This window comes from Durio zibethinus, chromosome 16 (genome assembly GCF_047325235.1).
Source record: "Durio zibethinus cultivar Kanyao isolate XHJ-2024 chromosome 16, ASM4732523v1, whole genome shotgun sequence".
Taxonomy (NCBI): Eukaryota; Viridiplantae; Streptophyta; class Magnoliopsida; order Malvales; family Malvaceae; genus Durio; species Durio zibethinus.
In genome coordinates, this window is record NC_143177.1 from 22,101,969 (window position 1) to 22,128,699 (window position 26,731).

Below are 26,731 nucleotides of genomic sequence, written 5' to 3' on the forward strand. Positions count from 1 at the left end.
TGAAAAACGTGATTCAGACTCACAGAGACAAAAGGAACTGAAAAACGTTGTTTTGTCTTGGTTTTGAATTTTTAATCCTCCCCTAACTCTAAATACGAAGCAAGTGTCCCGTGACTGAAGTCAAACGTGACAGGAGTCAAACGTTTTTCAATAGTATTATACTACTTCAAAAAATTAAAAAATTAAATTCCCTTTAAGCCTCTCTTTTCTTTTTAAGTAATTATATACTGAAGTTTCGCCTCAATTATGAACGCTATTATACTAGTATTATTTAAAAATTATTATTATTATATAAAAAAATCATAATTTAAGAATAGAAAAACCGGTATACCGCTAATTTGTAATAAATTTCAATATAAAAAGACGAAATTGGAGATATGTCGAAGCCATCACAGCTGTTAAATTTGCTTAAAAGATAAGAATGTGCAAGTAATGTTATGCTTGTTGGGCTTTGCAGGATGCAATTGGTGATATTATTATAGAGAAGATGAGGGATTCTCCATGTTGTTAGGTGTTTTCAGAGAGTCGCATCCTATCGTGGCTAGAGTAAGAGCAATCAAAGCAGACTCCGCTCAACATGTGCTACTTGCTTTAAGATGGATGAGATCCATGGCTTCCTAACTGGTATTGTGTCTGTGCATTGAAAATAACAATCTCTTAGAAGAATTTAATCTTTTAATCAATTGTTGGGTGCGTCTTTAAATTGAAGATAAAAAGTTCGCCCACGTTAACTTCTCTTTTAGCTCATGATAATATTGCTTCGAGGCAAGGACACCATCCTGCATCCTGCGGCACCTCTAAACGCTGCTGTCAGAAATAGTTGGGGGCTTCTTGCAGCTGGCCTATAAGTAGGAAAGTACATGCGAACATAAATCAGTTATAGATATAAAGCTTGATACATGCCTAACAACTAAATGCAAGTAGGGATTCTAGTCATCGTGAGACTTCAAAGTTCAAAGGCATGAAACCCTCCCACTGATCAGCATGCCAGAATTTTATACACAGACTAACAAGCATTCATTCATAAAATATTAAGGGGATGAAGAAACGAGGTGTCTAATAGGCTATGAATGTGGTATTCTACCAACATTTCAAGCTCTGCCATTGGGACATCACCAGCCTCCTGAACAGCAACGAAAGATCTGACCTGCAACTTCATTGTATTCTCAAAATTTCACGACATGTTTACAGTTGTCTCATCTCTACTTCTCTGAATAACAAAAGACATAAGTCTTCTTCCAATAACTTTTGGGTTTAAGAATTATTTTGGAACCAATAAATTAAATACTAAATGGAGAATTCTATTGACATAAAACATAACACACTTGAATTCACACTAAATGACTAGGCTCTGTGTATACCTCAACTTACTAATATTGGCTGCAATATATGTCTCAGCGAGAAAATCACTAATGCTTTGCAGTATAGCTTCTTTGTAAGCTACTTATTATCAGCCAAGTAATCAAGGTCTCTAACTAGGGCAGTTTGCCGGTCCACATCATGTCCTAAGTTATGGGTAAACTAATATGTACTAAATTTCCTGAAAACTTTCTAACTACTCGATCTTGAATGTAAATAAATGCAAGTAGAGAAATCCTCGTGTTCCATAGGAGAATACTTTTTTATTTTAAAGAGGCATTTTAGCAGACACTTAGGATTAGTTAACCCAAAGAATTTTCATTCATGCATGAGAACAATAAAGCATTTTTGTCAAGAAACATTCATAGAGTCATAGATATTCTTTACATAATATTTCCATTATCTATGGTTTTTAAGCAAGTAAGAAAAGACTCAATGACGTATATATTTTCAATACCCTCAATTGTCAAAATCATGTACACATAGTAATGTTTCAATTCACAGGATTTGTGGAGTGAATGTGTCAAATACCTTTTGGTTGTGCCAACATATGAAACATGTGCTATATGCTCAAACCAACAGAAGCTTCTTGGCCGGCCTTCTAAACTGAAAATTTTAACAGGTAATCTGAACAATATTATCAGAATTCAGAACTCATTTACACAAAGAAAACTGTTAGATACCAACTATTGGAAAATCAAGATTAAAACAAAACAAACTATTAAACAGCATATATGGCAGTGACAAATTTGCTGAGATAATCTAGAAAATCTTTGAAACTATTGAACACATTAAAAGTTAAAACATGCACCATACTAAACCTTAGATAAGGTAATATTATATAACGTGAAAATCAACAATAGAAGTCAGTACACTTAAGTTTTAAAAAATGAATCATCAAGATGCCCATAAATTACCCTCCCTGTTTTTTTTCTGTGTAACTTTGTTTTTGAAACTCAATCAACAAGTAACAGTGACATTGGTAGGCAGGTAACATTATACTAGGGGCAAAATAACTGACTTAAACAATGCAAATATAAGGTTCATTATCTAGTGCAACTAAAAATCTGGGGCTAACAAGTTTAATATTGTGGGTTCAAACTCTTGAGAGAAGCCAAATACTAAAATAAACAAGTAAAGGATCCCAATTCACTTATTTGATAGGACTATAAATGTCTAATGATAATTAAGCAAAAATAAATGAATTTACCCAACTCATGGTGATCAAAAGTACATAGCTTTGAGTTGGGATGCTTTTAATAAACAATGACTTATTGAGAATAGTGACTCAAATCTCATAATAGATTTGTTTGAAACTAAAATAAACAAGAAGCCTTGTCATAGAAAAATTCTAAAAAGAAAAATATTTTTGATAAGTAAATTGGTATGCTTATAAATAGCTAAAATCTCTAAAAAATTAGTTATAAGAAAAAAATGTAAAAGAATTGTAGGATTTTATAAGATAATATCTCATAGGACTATTGGAGATTAATATTCTTATGAGTGTATATATTTAAATATTTGTGAGTAAATTAGAAGAGATTGAGAAGATCCACGTAAGAATGATGATTGTTTTGTTTAGATAGACTAGAGGAGATTGATATAATCCACATAGATATTGATGCACATGGATATATTGTTTGGATTGAAAATATTTTATAGGACTAAAGGAGATTGAAAGTGTTTAGAAGTATTAATTGTTGAGTGGTTGATATGATTAATATGTTTGTAATTCTCTATAACTAATAGATCTTTTTTCTCATCCATGAACGTAAGTCGGTTAGATTAAACCACGTTAAATAGCAATCTATTGTGTGATTGATTAATTATTTAATTTTATTTTTGTTGGCGTTAATGTTAAATTGATTGGGGCTTTTTTTAGTCCAACAAGTGGTATCAGAGCTGAATGCTCGAGACATGGGAATATACAAATTCAGAGGAGCTCAATTTAAGAGAAAAGTTCGAGTTCGTGTTTTAAGAATTGATTTATGTAAAGCTTAGGATACAAAAAAAGATGATTGCAAGACTTCCATTGTAGGTAGAACCAATAATATTTGGCATGAAAACTAATAATTTAATAAATTTTGAGTCAAGGTAAAGATTATTGAAAATAGTAACTCAAATCTTGTAACAGATTTTTTTGAGATTGTTAGATATTATTTGATGAATAAAAAGACTTATAAGAGAAAGATTTCAATAGAAAAGAGATTTTTGATAAACAAGTTAATATGCTTATAAATAAGTGAAGTCTCTATAAAATTAATTATAAAAAAAAGATGTAGGAGGGTTGTGAAATTTTATTCGGTAAACAACCCATAGAACTACAAGAAATTAATATTTTTATGAGTGTACATGTTTGAGTAGATTAGAAAAGATTAATATGGTCCACATAGATATAGTGCATTGATGTATATAGGCATGTGTTTGTTTTAATTGAAAATATTTCATAGGACTAGAGAAGATTGAGAGAACTTATGGGTATTGATTATTGAGTGTTGATTTATTATATGAATTATATGTTTGTAATTTTTTATAACTGGTAGTTTTTTTTTTTCATCGATAAACTAGGTCAATTGAATCAAATCACATTATATTGATATCTTTTATATGATTAATTAATTATTTAATTTTGTTTCGCTTGTTTGAATGGTTAATTAATGAATTTTTTTTATCTAACAAATTATATCAGCAGGATTCTTACATTACTTGCATTATAATTTACTGTCATTATTTAGACTAATAGTAGTAAAATAGAAGATGCTATGCTGTTTGGGTTCTACAACAACTAACTCAAAACAACATAATCGTAGATTTAACACATATATCTATGGATTATTATAACTCCAAAAGCAATTTTAAATACTTACCATATGTCTATTAGTAAATAAGGAAATGACCGTTGAACTATAAAATTGACATGGGACGGACATTCAAAGCCACTTGTGGAGTTCTGCGTATAAACCAACCGCCTATATCTCGGAATCGGATTACCATTGATTGAGAAACCACAAGAAATACGATAAATAATATATAACAATATTTTAAGTCCTTGCATGCTATATAAAAATCCTTCAAATAATAATGAATAAACAATTTCAAATTCTTCAGACTACAGATCTAATCTGATAACTTTGTTTTATATATTCATAACAAAATGAAACGCTTATTAAGTGAAAATGAAACGAATATCTGATAGTAGAGCAGAATGGACGTACGAGTCATACTTTTGATGAGCTTTTTGAAGATGCAGCCAAACGATGCAAACCACAGAAGCGGTTTTCTTGAGGAAAGCCCAGGCCTTGGTGGTCGAGATTCTTGAAGGGTTTTCTTGAAGACCGACTTTCTGAGCGGGCGAGAGAAAAGGAAAGCAAAGATGAGTAAAAATAAAACGATTTATGGTGGCAAGTGGAAGAGGCAGAGAAAAAAGAGGAGTGATTGTCTGCCAACTGAGGGTGTAATAACAAAAAATATAAATAAAAGAAATTGGCTAAAATAAAATATAATAATACTCATGCACTTGAATTTAATTTTTAAAGATATTCTACTTAAACTTAAAATCTCTCTTTAAAATGAAATAAATTTAATTTAAGTGATCAATCGTATATAAATAAAAAAAAATTAATAATCACTTTATATTTTGTGATCAAGTTCATGTCCTACTACAATATGACAAATAGTGTAACAGTAGTTGCAAATTTAATTTTGCTGGCATGAAGACAATTTGTTTCTATTGTATTAACAAGGGAGTTTGGTGAATGAAAATGAGGAGCACAGTAACATTTTCATATTTTTGTGGAGGCAATCCTTATGTGTTCTTATAGTTCACCGATGTAACACACAAAGAGGAAGTGTTTGATCAAATCATATATATACCTGATTAATTAACAGTGTTGGATTAGTTGTTTTTCCTTCTTCATTTATCCTTTTGGAGAGATTAGTCATGTCAGTGAGTCGGGTGAAATCATTTTTACAAATCAGTAGCATATTTGAGCAGAGATGAGAACATGCTATATAGACTATATAGACATGGTTTTTTCCCTTTTTTTTTTTCCATTTTCTTTTGCATGGGGGCAATGAGTTTGTGTTGTGTTGCTTAGGGATGACTTGGTGCTTAAGTCTCAACCCTCTTGGATAGTGCTAATGATAATCACGTTTTAATCATGTTCGAATGGACCAGAGATGCTTCAATTTTGTGGGTTGTGGCGGACTTTTTTTATCCAAAGTTCCGAAATCCACAAAACAAGGCAAGAGTTTTCCAATCAATAGTTCTTTACTCTTTTAGGCCGTGTGGCTCCCATCCCATCGTTCCCGCAAGCAGCAATAATGCTGTTGTAGATATACTTTAGCTTCTTTTTTATTAGAAAAAAAGAAAAAAAGACAATCACCTCTTTGAGCTGGCTTTGGATCCGTCCATGCATGCCATTGCAAAAAGCAACCAACCACGCATGTCTAGCTATTCTCAAATAATTATGCAGATATTATATTTAATGCATTATTAAAATATTTTTTTATGAGAATTAAAATAAATAAATTATTCAATCTCTTAAATTATAATACAATAATTTATAATAAATAAATTATTCAATCTTTCAAATCAAAATAAAATATATCATATTTAATAATTTAAAATAAATAATTACAAATCGTATAATTGAGATAAACCTAATAAATTATCACTAACAAAATTGTACCTAAAATTTTTTCGTCAATAAAAATAAACTTAATCGATGAACCAATCACTTATTGATATGCATTATTAAAATATAAATTTTATATATTATTATCAATAAATTAAATAATATTATTTATTTATAAATAATATTAATTATTAAAATAAATATAAAAAAATTATTTTTAAAATATTTATTTCATTAATTAAATAATATCATTTAATTTACTTTATTAATAAAATAATATTATTTAATTTATTAATAACACATAAAATTTATATACTAATAATACATTAAATATAAATTCTATTATATTACCCTTCATTCCAAAAGAAAAGGACACCAGCCCATCGGTTCAGAAGAGGTATCCTAATCTAAATGCACTTAAAGTAGCTTAAACCAATCAATTTTTCCGTCGAAACGTGAAGAATCATGTTCCTTGGCTTCGCTCAACCGTGGTGCCTGCTGGGCAGCAATAATTAGAATGGCCCCCCTTCACACTTATTATCTATAAATGCATTCATTAATTAGACGTTACACGTGATTAGTGCTACTAACAACCAGTAAATTGCTTTTCTTTTTTTTACATAAAATGGGCACAGCCATGGGAATGGAAAGAAGAGAATGTCTTGATTTAAAACCAAGATTTTTATATTTTAAAAGAGCTTTTTAACCATTAAAGTAAAGAACTTAGAATAGTAAATTGCTTTTTCTTTTATTGTAAAAGTCATTATTGAATGATTATAGGAGAAAAAATTATAATGATTAAGATTTAAATTTAAAATTTTAAAAATAATTATATAAATTAATTGAATTAATTTTAAATTTTTTAATAAATTACTTTTGAAATGTGTTAAAAATCTAAAAATAAAGAAAAAAAAATAATAGTATCGTTAAATTTCAATAATAAAGAATTAACGATATATATAAATTTGAATATTTGGTTTAATGTTGTGTATATCTTTTTATTTAAAAAATATGTTCGATTTTCTTAAACAAATAAAAAACCAAGATAAAACATAATGTTTTCAATTTTTACATTTGGATTTTTATATTTTTAGATTGTTTAGCATTTTTCATTGCATTTAATTATAATATTTTTTTTGTATTTTTTATCAAGATATGCTTTACCAAAGCATAATTCAATATTGTTTAAAAAGCATAAGTTCAAATTTGTTTAAATTTAGTAGTTTAAAAAGCATAATTCAATATTCTTTAAAATATTAGTAGGTTTTTTCAAGCAGCAAGTTTAAATTTGGATTTTATTTTCTTAAAAATTTTAGTTAGATCTTCAAATCCAATTAAAAAAAAGATTAAATTTTAAATAAAATCATCATCAAAGTCAATAAATACTGCCAGCTAAGATAAATTTCCGTTTTTAAAGATAAACAAAAGAATCACAGATCATCCGGTAAAACTCAAAACACGGGTCACGTGACGTGTTAACTAACTCACCGGGTCAACTCGCTCGTAGACCGATACGGCAACGGATTAATTGAGGAACGTAAACGAAAGCACGCTGAGACAAAAAGTATCCGAGAGGCGCGAGGAGAAACAAACTTCGCATTTTCGCATTAAATCCATTTAAAAACATAACGAAAAAAAAAAAAGAATAGAATTTATAAAAAGCGGAGAAAGATAAAATATAAATGAAAAGGAGACAACGGCAACAACGGCGAAAAATACAAAACCAGAGATAACAGCGACGCCACGAAGCGGCTTCTTAATATCGAAATGAGAATCCAAAACTCTAAGTATTTTGTTTTTGTCATTTTTGTGAGTTTTTCGGTGACGAAATCCGATTACGAAATTTGATTTGATCGGCTTCTAATTCAGAATTTTGGTGGTTGCAAATGGAGTCGCTGATCGAACTCTGCGACATTATAACAAAAAATCCGGCGCAATTTGGTGATAAACTCGCCTGGATTTGCGGTAGGTGTCCGCAGCAGGAGTCGCTTCTGGGCGGATCGCCTAGGATTTCAAGGTCACAACTCAATGCGGTGCTCGCCGTTGCTCGATTTGTCTCTAAATGCCCCCATTCCACTGATAACCGCCCCAAATCGCTGATACTAGAGTTTATTCGGGCCATTCCGGCGTCGTTTCGTCGTTCCTTTTGGCCGCAGTCGTACAACTCCGATTCAATTGCTTCATTCTTCGTTGATTTCTTGAAATACGTGTCTGAATCCGCTGATTCGTGTCCTGATTTCGCTTCCGAGATCGCCGAGTTGGCCGGGGAGGTTGTTACGACCTCGATTAATAGCCACAATACCAACAGCAACGATTCGGCAATTTCTAGGGCTTTCTTGTTTGCTTTGTCGCAGAATTTCCCGCCAGTTTTGCCGTCCGATGCAGAAAAATTGATAAATTACCTTTTCGATCAGTTAGCTATTTCAGTTCCGGCATCACCGAGGGAGCTAATTCGAGGAAACTCGGAGACATCGTCTTCTCGAAGTTCACCTTTGAGCGTCAACCATTTTCATGGCAATGAGGTTTCGAGCCCAGCGAATGATTCTTTAAGAGGGTCATTGATGGCAAACGGAGGTGGTGCGTATTGGAAGAGTGGTGCTGATAAGGTAGGGAACACGAATTTGATCAGCGATGGAGGTGGGGCTATTTTTAGGCAACAAGTTGCGTCGTTCGAGGACGAGTCTGTGGAGAGCTTGGAGAAGCAAGAAGTTGCTTTTAAATTGATGGCTCATATTTTGGACAAAGTAAGCATTGATCAAAAGCTTTTGGAGCAAGTGAGATTTATTGCGAAGAAGCAGCTTCAATCTATGTCTGCATTTCTAAAGGTAAATGCCAACGGATATCTTGTGCTATTTTATTTATTTTTGTTAAATTCAGGCAACTAAGTCGTGCATTTTATAGTAAAAGATATAGTAAATGAACTTTATTGTAGAAACGGGTTAAAAAAATAGATGGGAGGTAACTTGTACACATTTTGTAGAATAAGTTAGCTTTTGAAATTTATAGAAGCAATGGGTTAATAAAAAATGAGATGGTCATAATTTTTTATTTGGCATGCAGATAAGGAAGCGTGATTGGACTGAACAAGGGCCCCTTTTAAAATCCAGAATTAATGCTAAACTATTAGTTTATCAAGCTACTGCCAGGATGCAAATTAAAAGTCTTTTATCTCTTGAAGCGGATGCTAAGACCTCAAAGAAATTGGTGCTTGAGAGTCTTGCATTGTTGATAGATGCTGCTGAAGCTTGTCTGCTCTCTGTATGGCGAAAGTTGAGATCTTGCGAGGAGCTTTTCAGTTCCTTGCTTTCTGGGATTGCACAAGTTGCAGTTCCTAGGGGAGGGCAGCCATTGCGTGTTTTGCTCATTCGTCTCAAACCCCTTGTGCTGGCTGCATGCATGCAGGTATGTATTATATAGTTGGGTTTGAGATTTTGGATCTAAAAAATGGTCTTACAGTTTTTTTTTTATAATTTTCTTTACAATGTGATTCGACCAGGCCGATACTTGGGGCAGCAGCCAAGGAGCCATGTTTGACATTGTTCTTAAGACATGTTGTGAGATTATTGAATCTGGCTGGATGAAAGACCGTGCCCCAATAGATACATTTATCATGGGATTAGCTACAAGTATTCGTGAGAGAAACGATTATGAGGAGCAGGTATTAAGTCATACACCAAAGATCATGTGCCTGTGGGCATAATGCACCGAACACCTATAGATGCAGCATGTATATAAACATACCTTCTCTGGTTGTGTGTTTATACAATCTATGTTCTCAATTTAGTTTCAAGTTTTAAAAAAAAAAATTTCTTTTCCTTTCATTACCTGTAGCCAGAGTATTATGCATTTGCATGTGTAGAGATTGCCTTTTTTTTTTATTTATTTATTATGGATTAGTAAATATGTGTTATCTGTTGCCCATCAGATCTTAGTCGGCTATTTACCTGTTGGGTGGTAGGTATGTTGCCTTTATTTATGCTTATACTTATTGCCAGTAACCCCATTTAGTTTTGCTTTTTGCGCAATGCTTACATAATCATGCAAATTTCAGGTTGATAAAGAGAAACAAGCAGTTCCAGCTGTACAGCTTAATGTGATACGTTTGTTGGCTGATTTAAATGTGGCTATCAGCAAGCCTGAAGTGGTGGACATGATACTTCCGCTTTTCATTGAAAGCTTAGAAGAGGGTGATGCTATAACTCCTAGTTTACTACGACTTCGAGTATGTATTTTCTAATTATAAATTTTTAAACTTCTTCTTTTTCCACTATTTACATACGCAAGTAACTGAAAGTGTTGACTGACACTCTTGCTTTAGATTTTTTGGCTTGGTTTCTCAACTTTGATCTGTACTCTCAATTTACTGCAGCTTCTTGATGCTGTATCTCGCATGGCAAGTTTAGGTTTTGAGAAGTCATATCGGGAGACAGTTGTTCTGATGACGAGAAGCTACTTGATTAAACTATCAAGTGTAGGGTCTGCTGAAAGCAAAACCCTGGCACCAGAGGCCACTACAGAACGTGTAGAGGTGCGCATTATTTTGAGATAGAAGTTACTATTTAGTTGCCTAGGAGATTTTCTTATTGATTGGATGCTCACTGGTTCAATCACATTCTAGACTCTTCCTGCAGGGTTTCTTTTGATTGCCACTGGTCTTAAGAGTTCAAAATTGCGCTCAGACTATCGTCATCGGCTGTTATCCTTGTGCTCTGATATAGGCTTGGCTGCTGAGTCAAAAAGTGGAAGGTAGATATTTGCTGATTAGCAATATATTTGTCTTTTCCTTATTTAATTTATGTCAATCCATGTATTCTGCTGTTTCTGTGTCGTATGGCACGCTTTCTACAAGCTTTTTTTGTTATCCTCTTTGTAATACATGTTTCAGATATTTTATGCCTGGTATTTCAAAATTTGCAGGAGTGGAGCTGATTTTCTAGGGCCCCTACTTCCTGCTGTTGCTGAAATATGTTCTGATTTTGATCCTACAGTTGATGTGGAACCTTCACTGCTGAAGTTATTCCGCAACTTGTGGTTCTATGTTGCTCTTTTTGGACTGGCACCTCCCATACAGAAGACTCAAACACCTACAAAATCAGTTTCAACTACAATAAACAGTGTGGGAAGCATGGGTACTATTGCCCTTCAAGCAGTGGGTGGACCATATATGTGGAATGCACTTTGGTCTTCTGCTGTCCAGCGTATTGCTCAAGGGACTCCTCCCCTTGTAAGTGAATCTTCAAGAATTCTTCCATGAGCACCTATAGTATTTCATTTGACAAACCAGTAGCTTTTTCCAGTTTGTCTACTATTGTGCTAATTACTTTTATCAGACTGATTTATATTTAATTGTTGCATTGGACGGTATTTTCATGTGCTTATGTTTTTCTATATTTGATTCTATGCAAATAAATCTGACATTAAGACATTAATTAAGTTTCAGTTGTCTAGTGGAAATGGTCTTAATCAGGTGGGTCCACAATCAGTAGTTGGGATGGCTATGAAATATGTTGAATGTTGGAAGCTTTATACATTTAATTTTTTCATGCTGGGCTGACTAGGGAGTGCAATGTCTCTCCCAGGGTTTTGCAATTTTATTCAGTTACATTCATATAAGTTTATTCTTCTACTTTTATGGAGTATGGTTGCCCCTTTTAATTTTTCTTTGGATTGTGCTTGCATCAACTCAGTTTGAGTTGGTTATGATTCTGAACAGAGAACTGCGTAGCCTTTTCCCCACTATATTAGACCAAAGACTTGGTGTTTTTGTAAATGATGGCTGTGAGGCTTTTCTAAACTAAATTGCCATGTGAATTCACATTGTGTTTCTTTGCAGGTTGTCAGCTCTGTGAAATGGCTTGAAGATGAGTTGGAACTGAATGCCCTTCACAATCCTGGCAGTCGTCGTGGGAATGGCAATGAGAAAGCTGCTGTAAGCCAAAGGACAGCTCTTTCTGCTGCTTTAGGTGGGCGAGTTGATGTTGGAGCAATGAGCACAATATCAGGTCTAGTAAACTTCTTGCACTTTATGCCGGATAGAACCCTATTCTCCATGTTCACTAATTTCTTGTGTGATAATAACTTTTTATTTGGCCTTTATTTGGTGGAACTCTCCATCCATTGTGGTCTACATCGATCTCTTTTTTTTTTTTTTTTGGGGGGGGGGGGGTGTTTTTCTAGTAGGCTCATTTGAGTGATGCCTTTTTGCTTTTCTTTTTTATTATTTTAAAGGTGTAAAAGCAACCTATCTTCTTGCTGTGGCTTTCCTGGAGATAATACGTTTCAGCAGTAATGGTGGCATCCTTAATGGTGGCACTAGTTTGACCGCTTCTAGAAGTGCCTTCAGTTGTGTCTTTGAATACTTGAAGACTCCAAATCTTATGCCAGCTGTCTTCCAATGTTTGACAGCAATTGTGCACAGGGCATTTGAAACAGAAGTGTTATGGCTGGTATGTCTTCAATTTACTTGAAACAGGAGCATTATTCTTTTCTTTTTCTTTTTGTTCTCATTTTGAATACAATATTCATATAAGGGGATTTTATAAGTGCATGCATCCTTGCATATTTGTTGTTGTTAAAATTATAATTAATTAATAATTGTATAATGAACTGGCTTCTACTTTAGTGAGTACAGATTGCTTAACAACTTGGTGGCTAATCTTGTGACTATCTTGTTCTCCAATTATTCACTTACACTTCTTTCCCCCTGGCTCGCTTACACTCCAATTTTTCAGTTAGAAGTATGACAAAGAAGTGTTAGCAAAGAGTTTGACCCAAAAGCTTAAGAAAATCAGTTCTGCTTCTATCATATACAAGTCCCTTGTTTCTTTTACACTTTTTCCAGATCATAATTTCCAAAAAGCCTTAAATGAATTCAATAATCACTTGGAATGTATATATTTTTTAAAAGGGCCCAAATATATGCACACTGGAATGTACATGATTTGATTTTAGGAAAAATATATTGAAAGGACCAGTATGTGCCACTAGATTTGGTTTTCTACTATTATTTTTCTTTTTTTATATACTTATGTTGTTTGTTTCATTTTACTGGTATTCTCCCTTTTTCTTAAAATGCGAAAGATGAGAGGATTTCTTTTTTTCTTTTCTTGGGCACTTTAAAATTTTCCTGTGCTCCTAAAATAGATTGTTGAAAAGTGAAGAATATATGTTGTCCCTTGAGACTTGCTTGTCCTTTTATAGTGCTGTCTTTCAAACTTTTCGCCTTTGGATGTGCTTAGCTTTATCTTACTATCTTATCCATAAGCACTCCCTAACTTTTCTTTCTCTTGTAATTTTAAAACGAATGCAACATTCATAAGAAAGTATGGTAATTTTTTGTGTCGTTGAGTTACTTATAATACTTTCTTCCAATTAAGTGACATTCCCTTGGATGACCTTCCCAAACAGTACAAGTTCATCATCCCTTATGCTACCAGTATAATACTGGTTGCTTGTCCTGCTCTCTTATCTCTTCTTTTTCTCTGTGTATATTTGTGCATGTGCACATGATCCTGCTATATGAACCTCATGAATTTCTTGATGTGTTCAGGAAGACCGAATAACTGAAACAGGCAATGAAGCTGTGATTAGAGAATCAACCGTTTTTGCACATGCTTGTTTTCTAATAAATAGTATGTCACAGAGGGAAGAGCACATTCGGGATATTGCTGTGAACCTATTGATTCAGCTAAGAGATAGATTTCCTCAGGTAAATTTATATTGGTGATGTCCTTTTCATCTAATGGTTATTCTTTATTTTATTTTCCCAGTTGTTCTCCTTAATTTGAATAGCATATTTGAGACAAATGGAACTAAATATGTGCAGGTTTTGTGGAATTCATCTTGTCTTGATTCACTGCTCTTTTCTGTTCAAAATGACACTCCTACTGTTGTCAATGATCCTGCTTGGGAAGCAGCTGTTCACGCTTTATACCAAAAAACTGTTCGGGAATGGATTGTCATATCACTTTCACATGCTCCATGTACTACCCAGGGTCTTCTCCAGGTTGCTGACTACATGACTCTATATGTTATTTACTCTTTTGCTTATTATTCTCCCTCCTCCTTGAATATGTGAATCCTGCATGGTTAATGTATGTTATTTTCATTGTGCATTGAGTTTTGAACATTCTCTGGCATTTACTACTACGATGCCTTATTTGGGCCCTTTTCTCTTCAATGAAAATTGGACTTATCTTCAATTTTGTATACACATATATATACATATATGTATATATATGTGTGTATATATATATATATGTATACATACATATATATGTATACATATATATATGCATATATATATATATATATATATATATATCGAAACACCTACTGGGTGGTTGGGCTTAACAAATTTCAGTTATGATCTTTTTGGTGGTTTTTTTAATTGTTTAAACGTAAAGGCTGTTCTTTTGGTTTCCTTTGTATCAAAGCCATTCTTAAAATGATTTAGATTTGTTCCTTTTTTTTTTTTTGGATCTTTTAATTACCTTGTTGTGGTTCCAAATATATACCACAGGAGAAGCTTTGCAAAGCAAACACATGGCAGAAGGCACAGCATACAACTGATGTGGTGTCTCTATTATCTGAGATAAGGATTGGAACAGGAAGAAATGATTGTTGGGCTGGAATAAGGACTGCAAATATTCCTGCAGTCATGGCTGCAGCAGCTGCTGCATCAGGAGCAAATTTAAAGTTGTCAGAATCCTTCATCTTAGAGGTCCTCAGTACTGGTATAGTCAGTGCAACAGTTAAATGCAACTATGCAGGAGAAATTGCTGGCATGAGAAGGTTGTATAATAGCATTGGTGGATTTCAATCTGGTGCCCCACAAACAGGTTTTGGTAGTGGCCTCCAAAGGTTGATCTCTGGAGCATTCTCTCAACTGCCACAAACTGAGGATGATTCATTTAATGAGATGTTACTTTCAAAGTTCGTGCGTCTCCTTCAACAATTTGTTAATACTGCTGAGAAAGGTGGAGAAGTGGATAAGTCACAGTTCCGTGAAATTTGTTCTCAGGCAACTGCATTGCTTCTGTCAAATCTGGTAGAACTATCACTATTTCATATATATGTATGTGTGTGTGTGTGTGTGTGTGTATATATATATTCATTCTTATTGCTTAAAAGTATTTTGGATGACATTCCACTCTTATCCTCTGAAAATGGTTCATTTCTTTGCCAGGGTTCTGCTACAAAAGCTAATTTGGAGGGCTTCTCACAACTTCTGCGTCTTCTCTGCTGGTGTCCAGCTTATGTTTCGACCCCTGATGCTATGGAGATTGGTGTTTTCATCTGGACTTGGCTGGTTTCTGCTGCTCCGCAGTTGGGGTCTCTTGTCCTTGCGGAACTTGTCGATGCATGGTTATGGACAATTGATACAAAACGAGGTCTCTTCGCATCTGATGTGAAATACTCTGGACCTGCTGCAAAATTAAGGCCCCACTTGGCCCCTGGGGAACCAGAGGTGCTACCCAATATCAATCCTGTTGAGCAAATAATTGCTCATAGATTGTGGCTGGGTTTTTTTATTGACCGTTTTGAGGTAACAGATAATTTGTATTCTCTATCTCACACAAGTGTTTTCCATGATGTTTGTGCTTATTGTTTATCACTGAACTGCATTCAAATGTAAATGGAGTAATTTTTGTGTGTTTGCCTGTATATACTTGTGTATGTCTGTTTCTTTTCACCTCAAATGTTTGTGCATTTGGTATTTGTTATCTTGTTTTCTGACTAAGCCAACTTGTTATTCTACTCCTTTTTCTGTAGACAAACTCTTTATCTTGTTTGGGTTGTATAGGTAGTGCGTCACAATAGTGTTGAGCAACTTTTGCTCCTTGGTCGAATGTTGCAAGGAACGACCAAACTTCCTTGGAAATTTTCACATCATCCGGCAGCCGCTGGCACCTTCTTCACCTTCATGCTTCTTGGTCTTAAGTTATGCTCGTGTCAATACCAAGGGAATTTGCAGAATTTTAGAACTGGGCTTCAGCTGTTGGAAGATAGAATATACCGGTAACTGCAATTGACTCTCTTTCTTTTACTTTAAATCTACACCTTTTTAGTTCTGTTTTTTTCTTTTTGGACAAGTCATTCACTTTTATTTCCTAGTTTCCGTGACTCTCTTTCACTTTCATTCTACACCTTTTTAGTTCTTTTTTCTTTGAATTTTCTTTTTGGACAAGTCAATTACTTTTGTTTACTGGTTTCCTACAATCAGTGCAATCTTGTTCTGCGGATTATTCTAAAAATTGTTTTTCCCCCTGTAGTAAAGAACTTATTGCTTTGAGGATATTGCTATGCATATATCATTTACCCTTGTCTTATTCAAAAAATGTTCAAAAAATGTGTGCTATTGAACTTGTTATATGGACTCAAAGGATGATTACTATATATGGACTATGGAAGTTTTGATTGACCAAAAGGTGGATTTAAGTTTTGTGTATTAAAAGGCAACTGTTATGATTTTTCAGATTGGGATATTGCTATGCATTTGACAATTATTGAGACCTCATATTCTCCATTTTATTTAGCTTTCATCATTAAGAGATTTTTGTGCCAAATGACAGAGTTTAAATGCGTGGTCCATGTTTACATACATATTGCCATCAGACCAAGACATTTATATTAATTTACATAGCTTCAGTGTCTGACCATTTAGACATGCTTACGAGTTTTATTTGTGAGACAAACATTGCCAATGATGCAGTCATGATATTTGGAAAGAAATACAATTGAAGATGGAGTTTGGATTCTAAATATCTTGAGTTTCTTTCATCTCCAAACCCATCAAAGACTTTGGGCTTTTGGTATTAAGGGGTGCGATTAGTTTGATTAAGCTAAGGAGGATTCAACAACAAAGGCTTGGCCTAGTGGTTGTAATCCCTTCTTAGGAGAGGTAAGGTCTTTAAGGTTCCCCCCTTTCCCCCTTAGGCTTTCTCATATATACCAAAAAAAAATTAACCTGGCTTCAAACACACACACACATATATTGTTTTTCTTTTTTTTGTTTGGCCTTGCCACAGCAACTGGCTTTCTGTGTATGTGTGTTCCATTATTCAATTCTAGCTTACATGGCATACCTTTGCAATTGTACTTAAAGTTGTTTTTGGTGCATGCAGGGCTTCTTTGGGCTGGTTTGCCTATGAGCCCGAGTGGTACGACATGAACAATATGAATTTTGCTCAGAGTGAGGCTCAATCTGTCTCTGTCTTTGTTCACTATCTTTCAAATGAGAGGGTAGATTCTCTGCAATCTGATTCCAAGGGCCATGCACGTGAGAATGGGAACTCTTTGGTTGATGTGGTAAGATGGTCATCGTTCAGCCACCGTGGTTTTCAAGTGTTTCAACCTTGATTAAGGCATTCTGTATATGGATTGTATATATTTCTGTTCTCATATGAATTTCATGAGCTGTTTGTGCTGGTTATTCCTAACGTTAGTTAAACATTTGCAGAATAATCAATATCACCCTGTCTGGGGCCAAATGGACAACTATGCTGTGGGAAGAGAAAAACGAAAGCAGCTGCTTCTAATGCTGTGCCAGCATGAAGCTGATAGGCTTGAAGTTTGGGCACAACCTCTTTCAAAGTATTTTCACTTTTCAGCAGAATATATTTGTTGTTATTTTGGTCTTACTATATTTTTTAGTTCCTTTTGTTGCATTAATGTCTTCATGATTGTAGTAAATTATTGTTGTTTGGATTTATATTTATATTCAGGGAAGGAATATCTTCTCGGCCCAAAATCAGCACAGACAAATGGATTGAATATGCAAGGACTGCTTTCTCAGTGGATCCACGTATTGCTTTTTCCTTGGCCTCAAGGTTTCCAACAAACACTTATCTGAACGCTGAAATAACTCAGCTGGTCCAGGTATGCTTTGCTTACAAAGAAAAAATTAATCTTCTAAATTAGTGTGGCTATTATTTATTTAGGTGGTAAGGAGATGGTTGTCATTCAGTTAGTACATTGTCAGTATTATTATTATGCTAAGCATTCCAGAAATACTCATTGATTTATTCTTTCCGCTCTTATGCTTCAATATTATAATTTTTATCATGCCATGATGGCATGATTTTAGTTGAGTTGCTTCCTGATTTACTGGCATTTCTCTTGCAGTCGCATATATTGGACATCCGCTGTATACCCGAGGCATTGCCTTATTTTGTCAACCCAAAGGCAGTTGATGAAAATTCAGCACTTTTGCAACAACTGCCTCACTGGGCTGCTTGTTCAATTACACAAGCTCTCAAATTCCTTACTCCTGCATATAAGGGTCATCCTCGTGTCATGGCTTATGTTCTAAGGGTTTTGGAGTCCTATCCTCCTGAATGTGTAACCTTCTTCATGCCACAACTTGTGCAAGCTCTGCGATATGATGAAGGGGTGAGTGATCAATGAAGATATGGGCATTTATTTTCTTTATATTTTGTCTTTTGTTTTTGAGGTGCAATACTAGGAAATTAACCTGACAACAGGATAGCTCATAGATGTATTTGCTTGGTGGTTATATTTAGGCTAGGTTGAGATATTGCAGTCCTTATCTCAAATTTTTGATGCAAGGTGCTGGGCAAATCTAACTGATTTAGCATGATATATCCTTTGTACTTGGTGATCAATCAACATTGCCTTTATGATCGCAAATAACCATAGTGTGCATACAGCAGCACTGTGTTTATCAAAACTTTTGCATTTGGTACGAATCTGATTTTGTTCCTCCAACCAAAACACCACCAAAATGACCTTAATCTGATTAGCACTGTGTAATTTTGATATATGTTTTAAGATTATCAGAAACTTGAGGTAATTGGATACATCAAGTGCTTGATCATTGGGGTTGAAGTTTGGGTTTATCCTGCTTGTCCCTAATTGCCAGCATTGCAGACCCCCAAATTATCTTGTTGCTTACACCATCTCATACTGTTTTTCACATTTAAATTTTGCATTAATGGTTCTTTATTTTGCAGAGGTTGGTAGAAGGGTATTTGCTTAGAGCAACTCAAAGAAGTGACATATTCGCACATATTCTAATATGGCATCTGCAGGTGTGAAAAGTTATAGTTTTCCTCAATTAGATAGTATGCTTTTTCACTGATTTAGTGAGGAAAATATATGACCATCTTCACTTTACATTACATCACATTTTGATTTTATGCAAGTACTGAGTCCTGACTTTGTATTGGCAGGGTGAGACATGTGAACCGGGGAAAGATGCAAGTGGAAAGGTTTGTTCATCTCATTGTTCTCTTTTTCTTGAAAGCTTGTTAGAACTTGCCTTAATGATCAAAAAGCAGTACTATACATTGGCTTGTAAAAGTGACTGGGTTGTGGGCTAGAGGACTGACTGTGGGTTTGTTGGGGTTGAATGTCGACACAATTTGATGTCATTCACATCCTGTTCTATATAATTTTTGAAGAAAATAAGAATTAAAAATTTAGAGAAAAGTATGATAAGGAAGTAATTAAAACAATTCTTTGTATACATACAGGAAATTAACTATAAAAAAGGCCTTTGTTGCATTGAGGAGAAAAAATTTGCTAATTTGTTGATTACACGTATATACAGAATGGTGCAATTGCAATCTAGCTTTAGACCAAAAAGAAAAATGGTAATCCTTCAGAAAAAAATAATTTCAGTGGCTCTCTTTTATCTAGTACTATTGCCTACTGTTGTTGAAAGGTTAATTGATTAACTCAAATTAGCATCAGTTCTCTGGTAATCTCCAATTTCCAATTAAGGCCTTGTTTGATTGTTGCTTTTGCTTTTTCTTTTTGGTTAAAAATTAAAAAATGATTCAATTGAGACAAATTTTATGTAACTTTTCTATTAATAAGTAAATCATTTATTTTGTTCTAAAATTAGTTACATTTTTCATTTTTAATTATTCAATTTTATTTGCTTTTGTACCCAAAAGTGTTTTACTTTTAAGCTTCCAGAAGCTAAAAAAAAAAAAAGAAATAGTAAAAGCAACAACTAAAAATATACCTAAGTGAAGAATTGGTTGTTTCACACCTGAGCATTTGGTTCAGTGGTTAGTGCATGAGTAGATTTCAAAACCCCCCTTCCCCAAATCAAAAAAAAAAAAAAAAAAAGATCTGATTGCTTCATGAAAATCATTTAGTTAGAACTCATTTTTTATTAATCACGGTCAGTGAGAAGCCTATAATCGGGTTGGATTGGAAGTTGATAAAGGTCCAATAAGACTTAAGGGTGAAGCATGGGTGAGCATTGCTTGATCATGTTAAGAGAATACCTTGCTATCCAGTGACTTATCTCTGATGGGGAAATGTTCTGATGGCATTGAGTTTTATGTTGAATGTTTGGTTAACATGATGTTTCTGATACCATTAATTTGTTGGAAAACTTTTAAAGTTGTGAACTATTTTGCTATGGTCTTCCATTCTCTGATAATTGACTTGTGTACATTCTCTCATTCCAGAATAGTTCATTTCAAGCACTGTTACCAATTGTTCGAAAACATATTATCGATGGTTTTACACCGAAGGCCCTTGACTTGTTCCAAAGAGAATTTGATTTCTTTGACAAAGTTACATCCATTTCTGGTGTCCTATTTCCTCTTCCAAAGGAGGAACGCCGGGCTGGCATCCGGAGGTATATCACTATTTCTTAATGGTTATGCTTGTGCATGTCTGATTTCTATCTTGCAGTTAAATTTGGTGGACATGCTTGCTATTATTATAGGGAGTTAGAGAAAATTCAAATGGAGGGAGAGGACCTTTATTTGCCAACCGCTCCTAATAAGCTTGTTAGGGGTATTCGAGTTGATAGTGGAATACCCCTGCAATCGGCGGCAAAAGTTCCTATTATGATCACATTTAATGTCGTTGATCGGGACGGTGACCAGAATGACATAAAGCCCCAGGCTTGCATTTTCAAGGTAAACTTGTGTTTGAGTCGGACCAAAAAACTATGATTTGAATTGCCTACAAAAAATTCTATCTTTTACCAATAATTTTTGGAAAAACCAGAAACCCCCGTGAGTTGTTTGTCCACCCTTACCTGTGAGACTGCTCTCAGACTAATTGTAGGGCACTCTTCTGCTCTTTGTTTCTCCCACACTAGAAAAGGGATACACGAGAGCATCCTACAGCTCTGAAAGGGGGCTTCCTTGGCTTCTGGACGTTATGTGAGTTTTGGATTTAGAAATTGTTTTGATTCTGCTGGAAGACACAAAGCCCAACTCTCTTTTTCTCATTAAGATTGTGGTTGCATTTATGCACTTTTTGACTTTCTAGTTATTGAATTTTCAGTTCGAAATGCATGGACCGAGCTTTCAAAATTTTACTTGTTTAACTATTATTTTTGCTGGTTGAAATGTATGGTCATGATTTCTTATATAAGGTTGTGTTATCATTTTTATATAATTTGACTTTTTATTCAAGGTTGGAGATGATTGTCGGCAAGATGTTCTTGCTCTTCAAGTGATAGCTCTTCTAAGAGACATATTTACAGCAGTTGGACTTAATCTCTATTTATTTCCTTATGGTGTTCTTCCAACTGGCCCAGAGAGAGGTATAATTGAGGTGTGTATATCTTCTATTCCGTTAAGCTTTGTGCTTATTTTGCTTCTAATTCCCCTTTTTTTTGGTTAAGTACATTATTACTGTAACACTAGCTAAGGAATTGCTTTCTCTTGTGTTTCTTTTGGAAATACCTTATCTATAACAGCTAAACAGAATGAGGAAAAAAGAACTTTGAGGGCATATAATGCTCCCACCATCAAGGAGTTTTAGGGTGTGGTCTTACTGTTGTCATTCTTGCACTTGTCTATCTTAAGACTTTTACCATCACAACAGAATGACTTTTTAAAAATGATGTGAAAAGTGAATTTAGGGAGGACCACTGCTGTTTTTACCCCCAATGATGTGCACTACAGAGACAAATACGACAATGTGGTTTGATTTACTAGTGTGAAGTCATTTGTGCATGTGTCATGTTGCTGGAAAAGAACTGGACAACTGTTACTAGGGTACTGTAATGAAGTCTTCACTTAATAAGCTCTCCTTTTTCTCCCTTGATGCAGGTTGTGCCTAATACACGAAGCAGAAGCCAGATGGGTGAAACGAATGATGGTGGTTTGTACGAGATCTTTCAACAGGATTATGGGCCTGTTGGCTCTCCTAGCTTTGAAGCTGCTCGCAGAAACTTTATAATTAGCAGTGCAGGCTATGCCGTAGCAAGCCTTTTACTTCAACCAAAGGATCGGCACAATGGCAACCTTCTTTTTGACGAGTATGGCTCTGCTAGTTCCTCGACTTTAGAAATTGCAACCTGTGGTTGGTAGAATATTTAAATTTAAATAATTCATACATGAAAACATGATAACCAGGTGACTGGTGGAACCTGGTTAGGTCCTCAGTCTGTGACAAATCATCATACTTCTGTTAAAAAAACTATGAACAACTATTGCACTAGTAGCAGGAACACATAAATCATATATAAATGAATTATAAACAAAAATATGAATCACACCTGGTGTTGTCAGTTGATTTCCTTTTAGAAAACCTAAAATCATGGATACCAAGAAGAAAGCACTTAGGAGTTAGGATTAGTTAAAAATAAAAAAACTATGAATAACTATTGCCCTAGTGATCAGAACACAATCATATACATGAATGAATTAAAAAAAAAAAATGAATAAAACCTGTTGTTCTCAGTTGATTTGCTCTTAGAAAACCTGAAATCATGGACGCCAAGAAGAAAAGACTTAGGATTTGTGAATGGGTCTCTCTCTCTGAAGCATTTAATTGGTCCTCAACACCAAAAACCATTATTTATATTAGGGTTTGCAGATGTAAGAGGGGCCTGGACCCATTTATAAATTATAACAAATCTATGCAGGTCAATTGACTAAGGTATACCCCAAAATAAGTGAGGTCCTGCACCCAAATAAACCATCACATTTCACTATTTGCAATACCAAAGATGAATTTTGGTCTAACCCCCCTCCTCAGTAGGAAATAAGAAAGAACAAAAAACTCAATCACTGTGACATGCATGTGAATGCAGTGCTGGGAGGCTTGTTCATATTGATTTTGGTTTCATCTTGGAAACATCACCTGGTGGGAATATGCGGTTTGAGAGTGCACATTTCAAGTTAAGTCATGAGATGACTCAATTACTAGACCCATCAGGGGTTATGAAAAGTGAAACTTGGGACAACTTTGTAAGGTAATTACTTCTGTACTTGATTTAATCCTTCTATCTATATCTGCATACCCCTTTATCCTCATCGAAGTCATTTGTGTTGTTCTTTGTCAATGTTCGCAGCTTGTGTGTTAAGGGATACCTCGCTGCCCGCCGTTATATGAATGGGATTATCAACACGGTGTTGCTAATGCTTGACAGTGGATTGCCTTGCTTTAGCAGGGGTGATCCCATTGGAAATCTTCGCAAGAGATTCCATCCCGAGATGAGTGAGCGTGAGGCTGCCAATTTCATGAGAAATGTCTGCATAGATGCCTACAATAAGTGGACGACTGCTGGCTATGACCTAATACAGTATTTGCAGCAAGGCATTGAGAAGTGAAGTTACTGGAAATCATCTTGGAATGTACATGAGTGTTTGTAATTTTATAATTATTTTTCCCCCTATAGTAAACAATTTTCTCGAGGAAATTCCACCAAAGCAATGCTAGGAAACATAAAAGAAGCGACACACAAACACCCGGTTGATGTTGAGGAGAAATTTTCTTAAGTCTAAACGGCAGCTTAGTTTTGTTTGTAACCTAGTGGCGGATATCCTTGTTAGGTTTGTAAAATTACAGCTTTCTAATTTCCATTTGTTAATGAAATTAATTCGCGTGAATATGCATGAGGAATAGCTGCTGTTCGGAAATAGCCATATTTGTACTGTCTACAAATATTGAATTCAAGGTTTATGCTTTTACTCTCACCAAGAAACCGTTCTATTATTGCAACTCTGGATCCTAAGCTGAGCTTCATCTCTGTTTTAATTGTGACAGACTCGGGTTCTTGATTGTTCGCCTTCTATTCTATATTGTGCTACTCTCATTCTTTAACAATTAACATGATAGGGAGAGTCAATAAAAAACCATGATTGGGAGTCATACGATTATAAGAAAATGTGGTAATGATTTTGGCATGATCCAAACTGAAAATGCTGAACTTAGAACAGGAAGATTATTATGAACCAAATCATAAAACACAACCAAGGGACAAATTGGACAATCATCCATATCGAATACAACCAACGAAGCAATTTGCAACCTCTACTTTTACCTCCACAATTACTGGAGCTTCTTCAAATTTTTCAATAATAATAATAATAACAATAAAAAAAATCAAGTTAGGCTGTATTCAACACTATATATAACAAACTAAATTAATTTAAGGAAAAAAAATAGAAGACAATTTTTTATCAATCATTAAAGTCATTAAAGACATCGTAAAATTTTTCTTTTTTCATTGCATAAAAGTTTATTTATTTAAAAAAATCAAAATTTAAAAATAAAAAAAATTATGTGTTGAAATTTAAACAGAAAATTTGTTCAATATCATTTTTATAGATAATTTTATGAACCATTTATATTTTAAAAGTTGATCATTCTCACCGTCTTACACTTTTAGCGTCACGAGTCATTCCCCAATTTTTCTTGCAAGACCAGGAAAAATAAAAATTTAACCTATTCTTTTAATTTCCTTGCATTGCATGGTAAATAATATATTTACTAAACTACCCTTGGTTATCTAACCTTGGCGTTGGCGGCAAGTGGAAGTAATACTATTTTTCCTAACGGAATCAGATTCCATTAACCTTAACTTTCTTCATCTTCTCCGCCTCCTTTCTCCAACCTACCAATTTACCAAAAAGCCATTCCATTTCTTCCAGCGTTTTCCCCCGCGTCTCCGGCAGAAACACGTAGAAAAACACCCATCCAGTCGCTGCGATCCCGGCGAATAAGAAAAAGGCCCCACCGATGGTGATCGCTTTGTACAACGAAATAAAAGTCATGGAGATGACCCCACTCGTCACCCTGTTCACCGCCACTCCCATACCCATCCCCTGCGCGCGTAGCTTCAACGGGAAGATCTCCGACGTGTAAACAATCGTTACGGGCCCCATCCCAATCGAGAAAAACGCCACGAAAGCCAAAACCATTGCAATGCACAAACCGACGGCCCACGCTAGTTTCACCTCCGAATGATCGATGATCGTTAAGGAAAACCCGAGTATAGCCAACGACGCCACCATGCCTCCCACGCTGCTCAGGAGCAAAACCCGCCGTCCGATTCTATCGAGTAAAAACGTGGCCACCAAGATGAAGATTGTCTTGGTAAACCCGACGGCTACTGTCGCGAGTAGCTTGTCGTTTGATGATGTGATCCCGGCTTTTTCGAAAATCCTTGGACTGTACAAAACAACAGCGTCTATTCCAGACGATTGCTGGAAGAAATGAACCCCGACGGCGCAAATCAAGACGTGCCTAACGGCGGATGTGGGGTGTAAAAGTAATTCTCTCCACACACCTTCTCCGTGGGTTTGCTTTTCCAACTGAAAGATGTCGTCGGTGCAATCTTGGGGTATTCCAGCTGCTTCTTTGATGTCACTGAGTCTAAGCTGAGCTTCCTCTTTGCTGTCAAGGGTTTTATCAAGCACTCTCCTGGCTTCACCGAGTCGACCTTGCATGACCAGCCAACGCGGCGACTCAGGCATTGCTAGAACCCCAACAGCCAAGAAAACGGATGGGATGGCTCCAACGCCAAGCATCAGCCGCCATCCTATGTTCGTTGGTAGCTTCGAAAATGCATAGTTCGAAACATACCCCAATAATATCCCAAGATTAATAGACACCTGCAAAAAATTTTTAAAAAATCTTATTAGCTTTATTTATTTTAATTAGAAAAGTAATTTTTTTTTTGGGGGGGGGGGTTAAATTACCTCGGGAAATGAGGTGAGAAAACCACGGGAGGAAGCAGGGGAGAGTTCAGCAGTGTAAAGAGGAGCAATCATGGCTGCAAAGCCGACGCCGACACCAGCGACGAAACGACTGAACATAAGGAAAGTGTAGTTGGTGGAGAAGCCCATTAGGAGAGATCCCACAAAGAAAATAGCATTGGCCAACACGATGGTGTAACGGCGGCCGATCCAGTCAGAGGTTCTACCGGCTACGCATAAACCAACTAGACAATACAAGTTGAGTATACCGACAAGGATTTCAACTTCAACGTCATTGATTTTGAGGTCCTTTTTTATGAAGATTATAGCTCCACTCATCACTCCTATGTCTATTTCATGCAACCAAAAAACAATATTTAGACCAAAAATGACTTAAAAAACACTAAAATGATCACTAAAAAGTTACCCAAACTTACCATAACCAAGTAAGATGGAAGTTAAGGAAGCAAGTATGGCGCAAGCAAAAGCAAACTTGTTCTTCTTAGCTTTCATTGTAAGCTCAAAACCTGCAAGAGTTTTGTTGTCGTTAACTACAACTGCAGGTTGACTTGAAACGGCACCGTTTTCTGCTCCCAAACGAGCCATCTTTGCTCCCTAGCTAGCTTGATTGAAAAGAGAGAGAGAGGAAGTGAGACTTGTTGTATGGTAGAAGTGTTACAGATTCAAGCTGCAGCCATGAATCTCTCAAGTTTGCTTCCAAATTGATTACTTGTACAACTACTACTATACTACAAAACAAAACAAAGGTCACGTCAACTATACCCTCCGAGAAGAGATCCATTATGC

General features: G+C 35.2%; 2 protein-coding genes and 2 long non-coding RNA genes across 8 annotated transcripts; 1 reads left to right on the forward strand and 3 right to left on the reverse strand.

Moving 5' to 3' along the window:
• Nucleotides 1–343: 343 nt before the first annotated feature.
• LOC149514442 (uncharacterized) lies at nt 344–4,794 on the reverse strand. Of its 3 annotated transcripts, XR_016328494.1 has the most exons (4): nt 4,584–4,794; nt 4,227–4,328; nt 1,891–1,986; nt 344–842 (listed from the first exon to the last, which is right to left on the reverse strand). It is a non-coding gene; the product is annotated as an uncharacterized LOC149514442 (long non-coding RNA). The 3 variants fall into 3 exon arrangements; XR_016328495.1 differs by lacking the exon at nt 4,227–4,328 and having other exon boundaries at nt 347–842; nt 4,575–4,794; XR_016328493.1 differs by lacking the exon at nt 4,227–4,328 and having other exon boundaries at nt 348–842.
• Nucleotides 4,795–7,680: 2,886 nt separating this feature from the next.
• On the forward strand, nt 7,681–23,848 carry LOC111295616 (phosphatidylinositol 4-kinase alpha 1-like). 3 transcript variants are annotated; one of them, XM_022889175.2, is made up of 27 exons: nt 7,681–7,783; nt 7,866–8,821; nt 9,057–9,398; nt 9,493–9,654; nt 10,048–10,218; nt 10,366–10,524; nt 10,615–10,742; nt 10,914–11,220; nt 11,830–11,998; nt 12,225–12,442; nt 13,546–13,704; nt 13,822–14,001; nt 14,518–15,045; nt 15,184–15,543; nt 15,802–16,016; nt 17,123–17,306; nt 17,458–17,591; nt 17,723–17,876; nt 18,123–18,389; nt 18,971–19,048; nt 19,190–19,228; nt 20,444–20,616; nt 20,707–20,902; nt 21,408–21,548; nt 22,049–22,257; nt 23,035–23,196; nt 23,296–23,848. In XM_022889175.2, the coding sequence occupies exons 2-27, from the start codon at nt 7,883–7,885 to the stop codon at nt 23,552–23,554; spliced, it is 6,033 nt and encodes a 2,010-aa protein (XP_022744910.1). In that variant the 5' UTR covers nt 7,681–7,783; nt 7,866–7,882; the 3' UTR covers nt 23,555–23,848. The 3 variants fall into 3 exon arrangements, 2 of the variants coding, with proteins under 2 accessions (XP_022744910.1, XP_022744903.1); XM_022889168.2 differs by having other exon boundaries at nt 7,681–8,821; nt 14,518–15,072; XR_016328727.1 differs by lacking the exon at nt 20,707–20,902 and having other exon boundaries at nt 7,681–8,821.
• Nucleotides 22,163–22,792, reverse strand: LOC149514443 (uncharacterized). Its single transcript, XR_016328728.1, has 3 exons — nt 22,670–22,792; nt 22,498–22,530; nt 22,163–22,296 (listed from the first exon to the last, which is right to left on the reverse strand). It is a non-coding gene; the product is annotated as an uncharacterized LOC149514443 (long non-coding RNA).
• Nucleotides 23,849–24,659: 811 nt separating the features above from the next.
• Nucleotides 24,660–26,675, reverse strand: LOC111295634 (polyol transporter 5-like). The gene is made up of 3 exons (XM_022889198.2): nt 26,362–26,675; nt 25,928–26,274; nt 24,660–25,840 (listed from the first exon to the last, which is right to left on the reverse strand). Exons 1-3 carry the CDS (start codon nt 26,528–26,530, stop codon nt 24,788–24,790), a joined length of 1,569 nt encoding a protein of 522 aa, XP_022744933.1. The 5' UTR covers nt 26,531–26,675; the 3' UTR covers nt 24,660–24,787.
• Between the last annotated feature and the right edge of the window lie 56 nt (nt 26,676–26,731).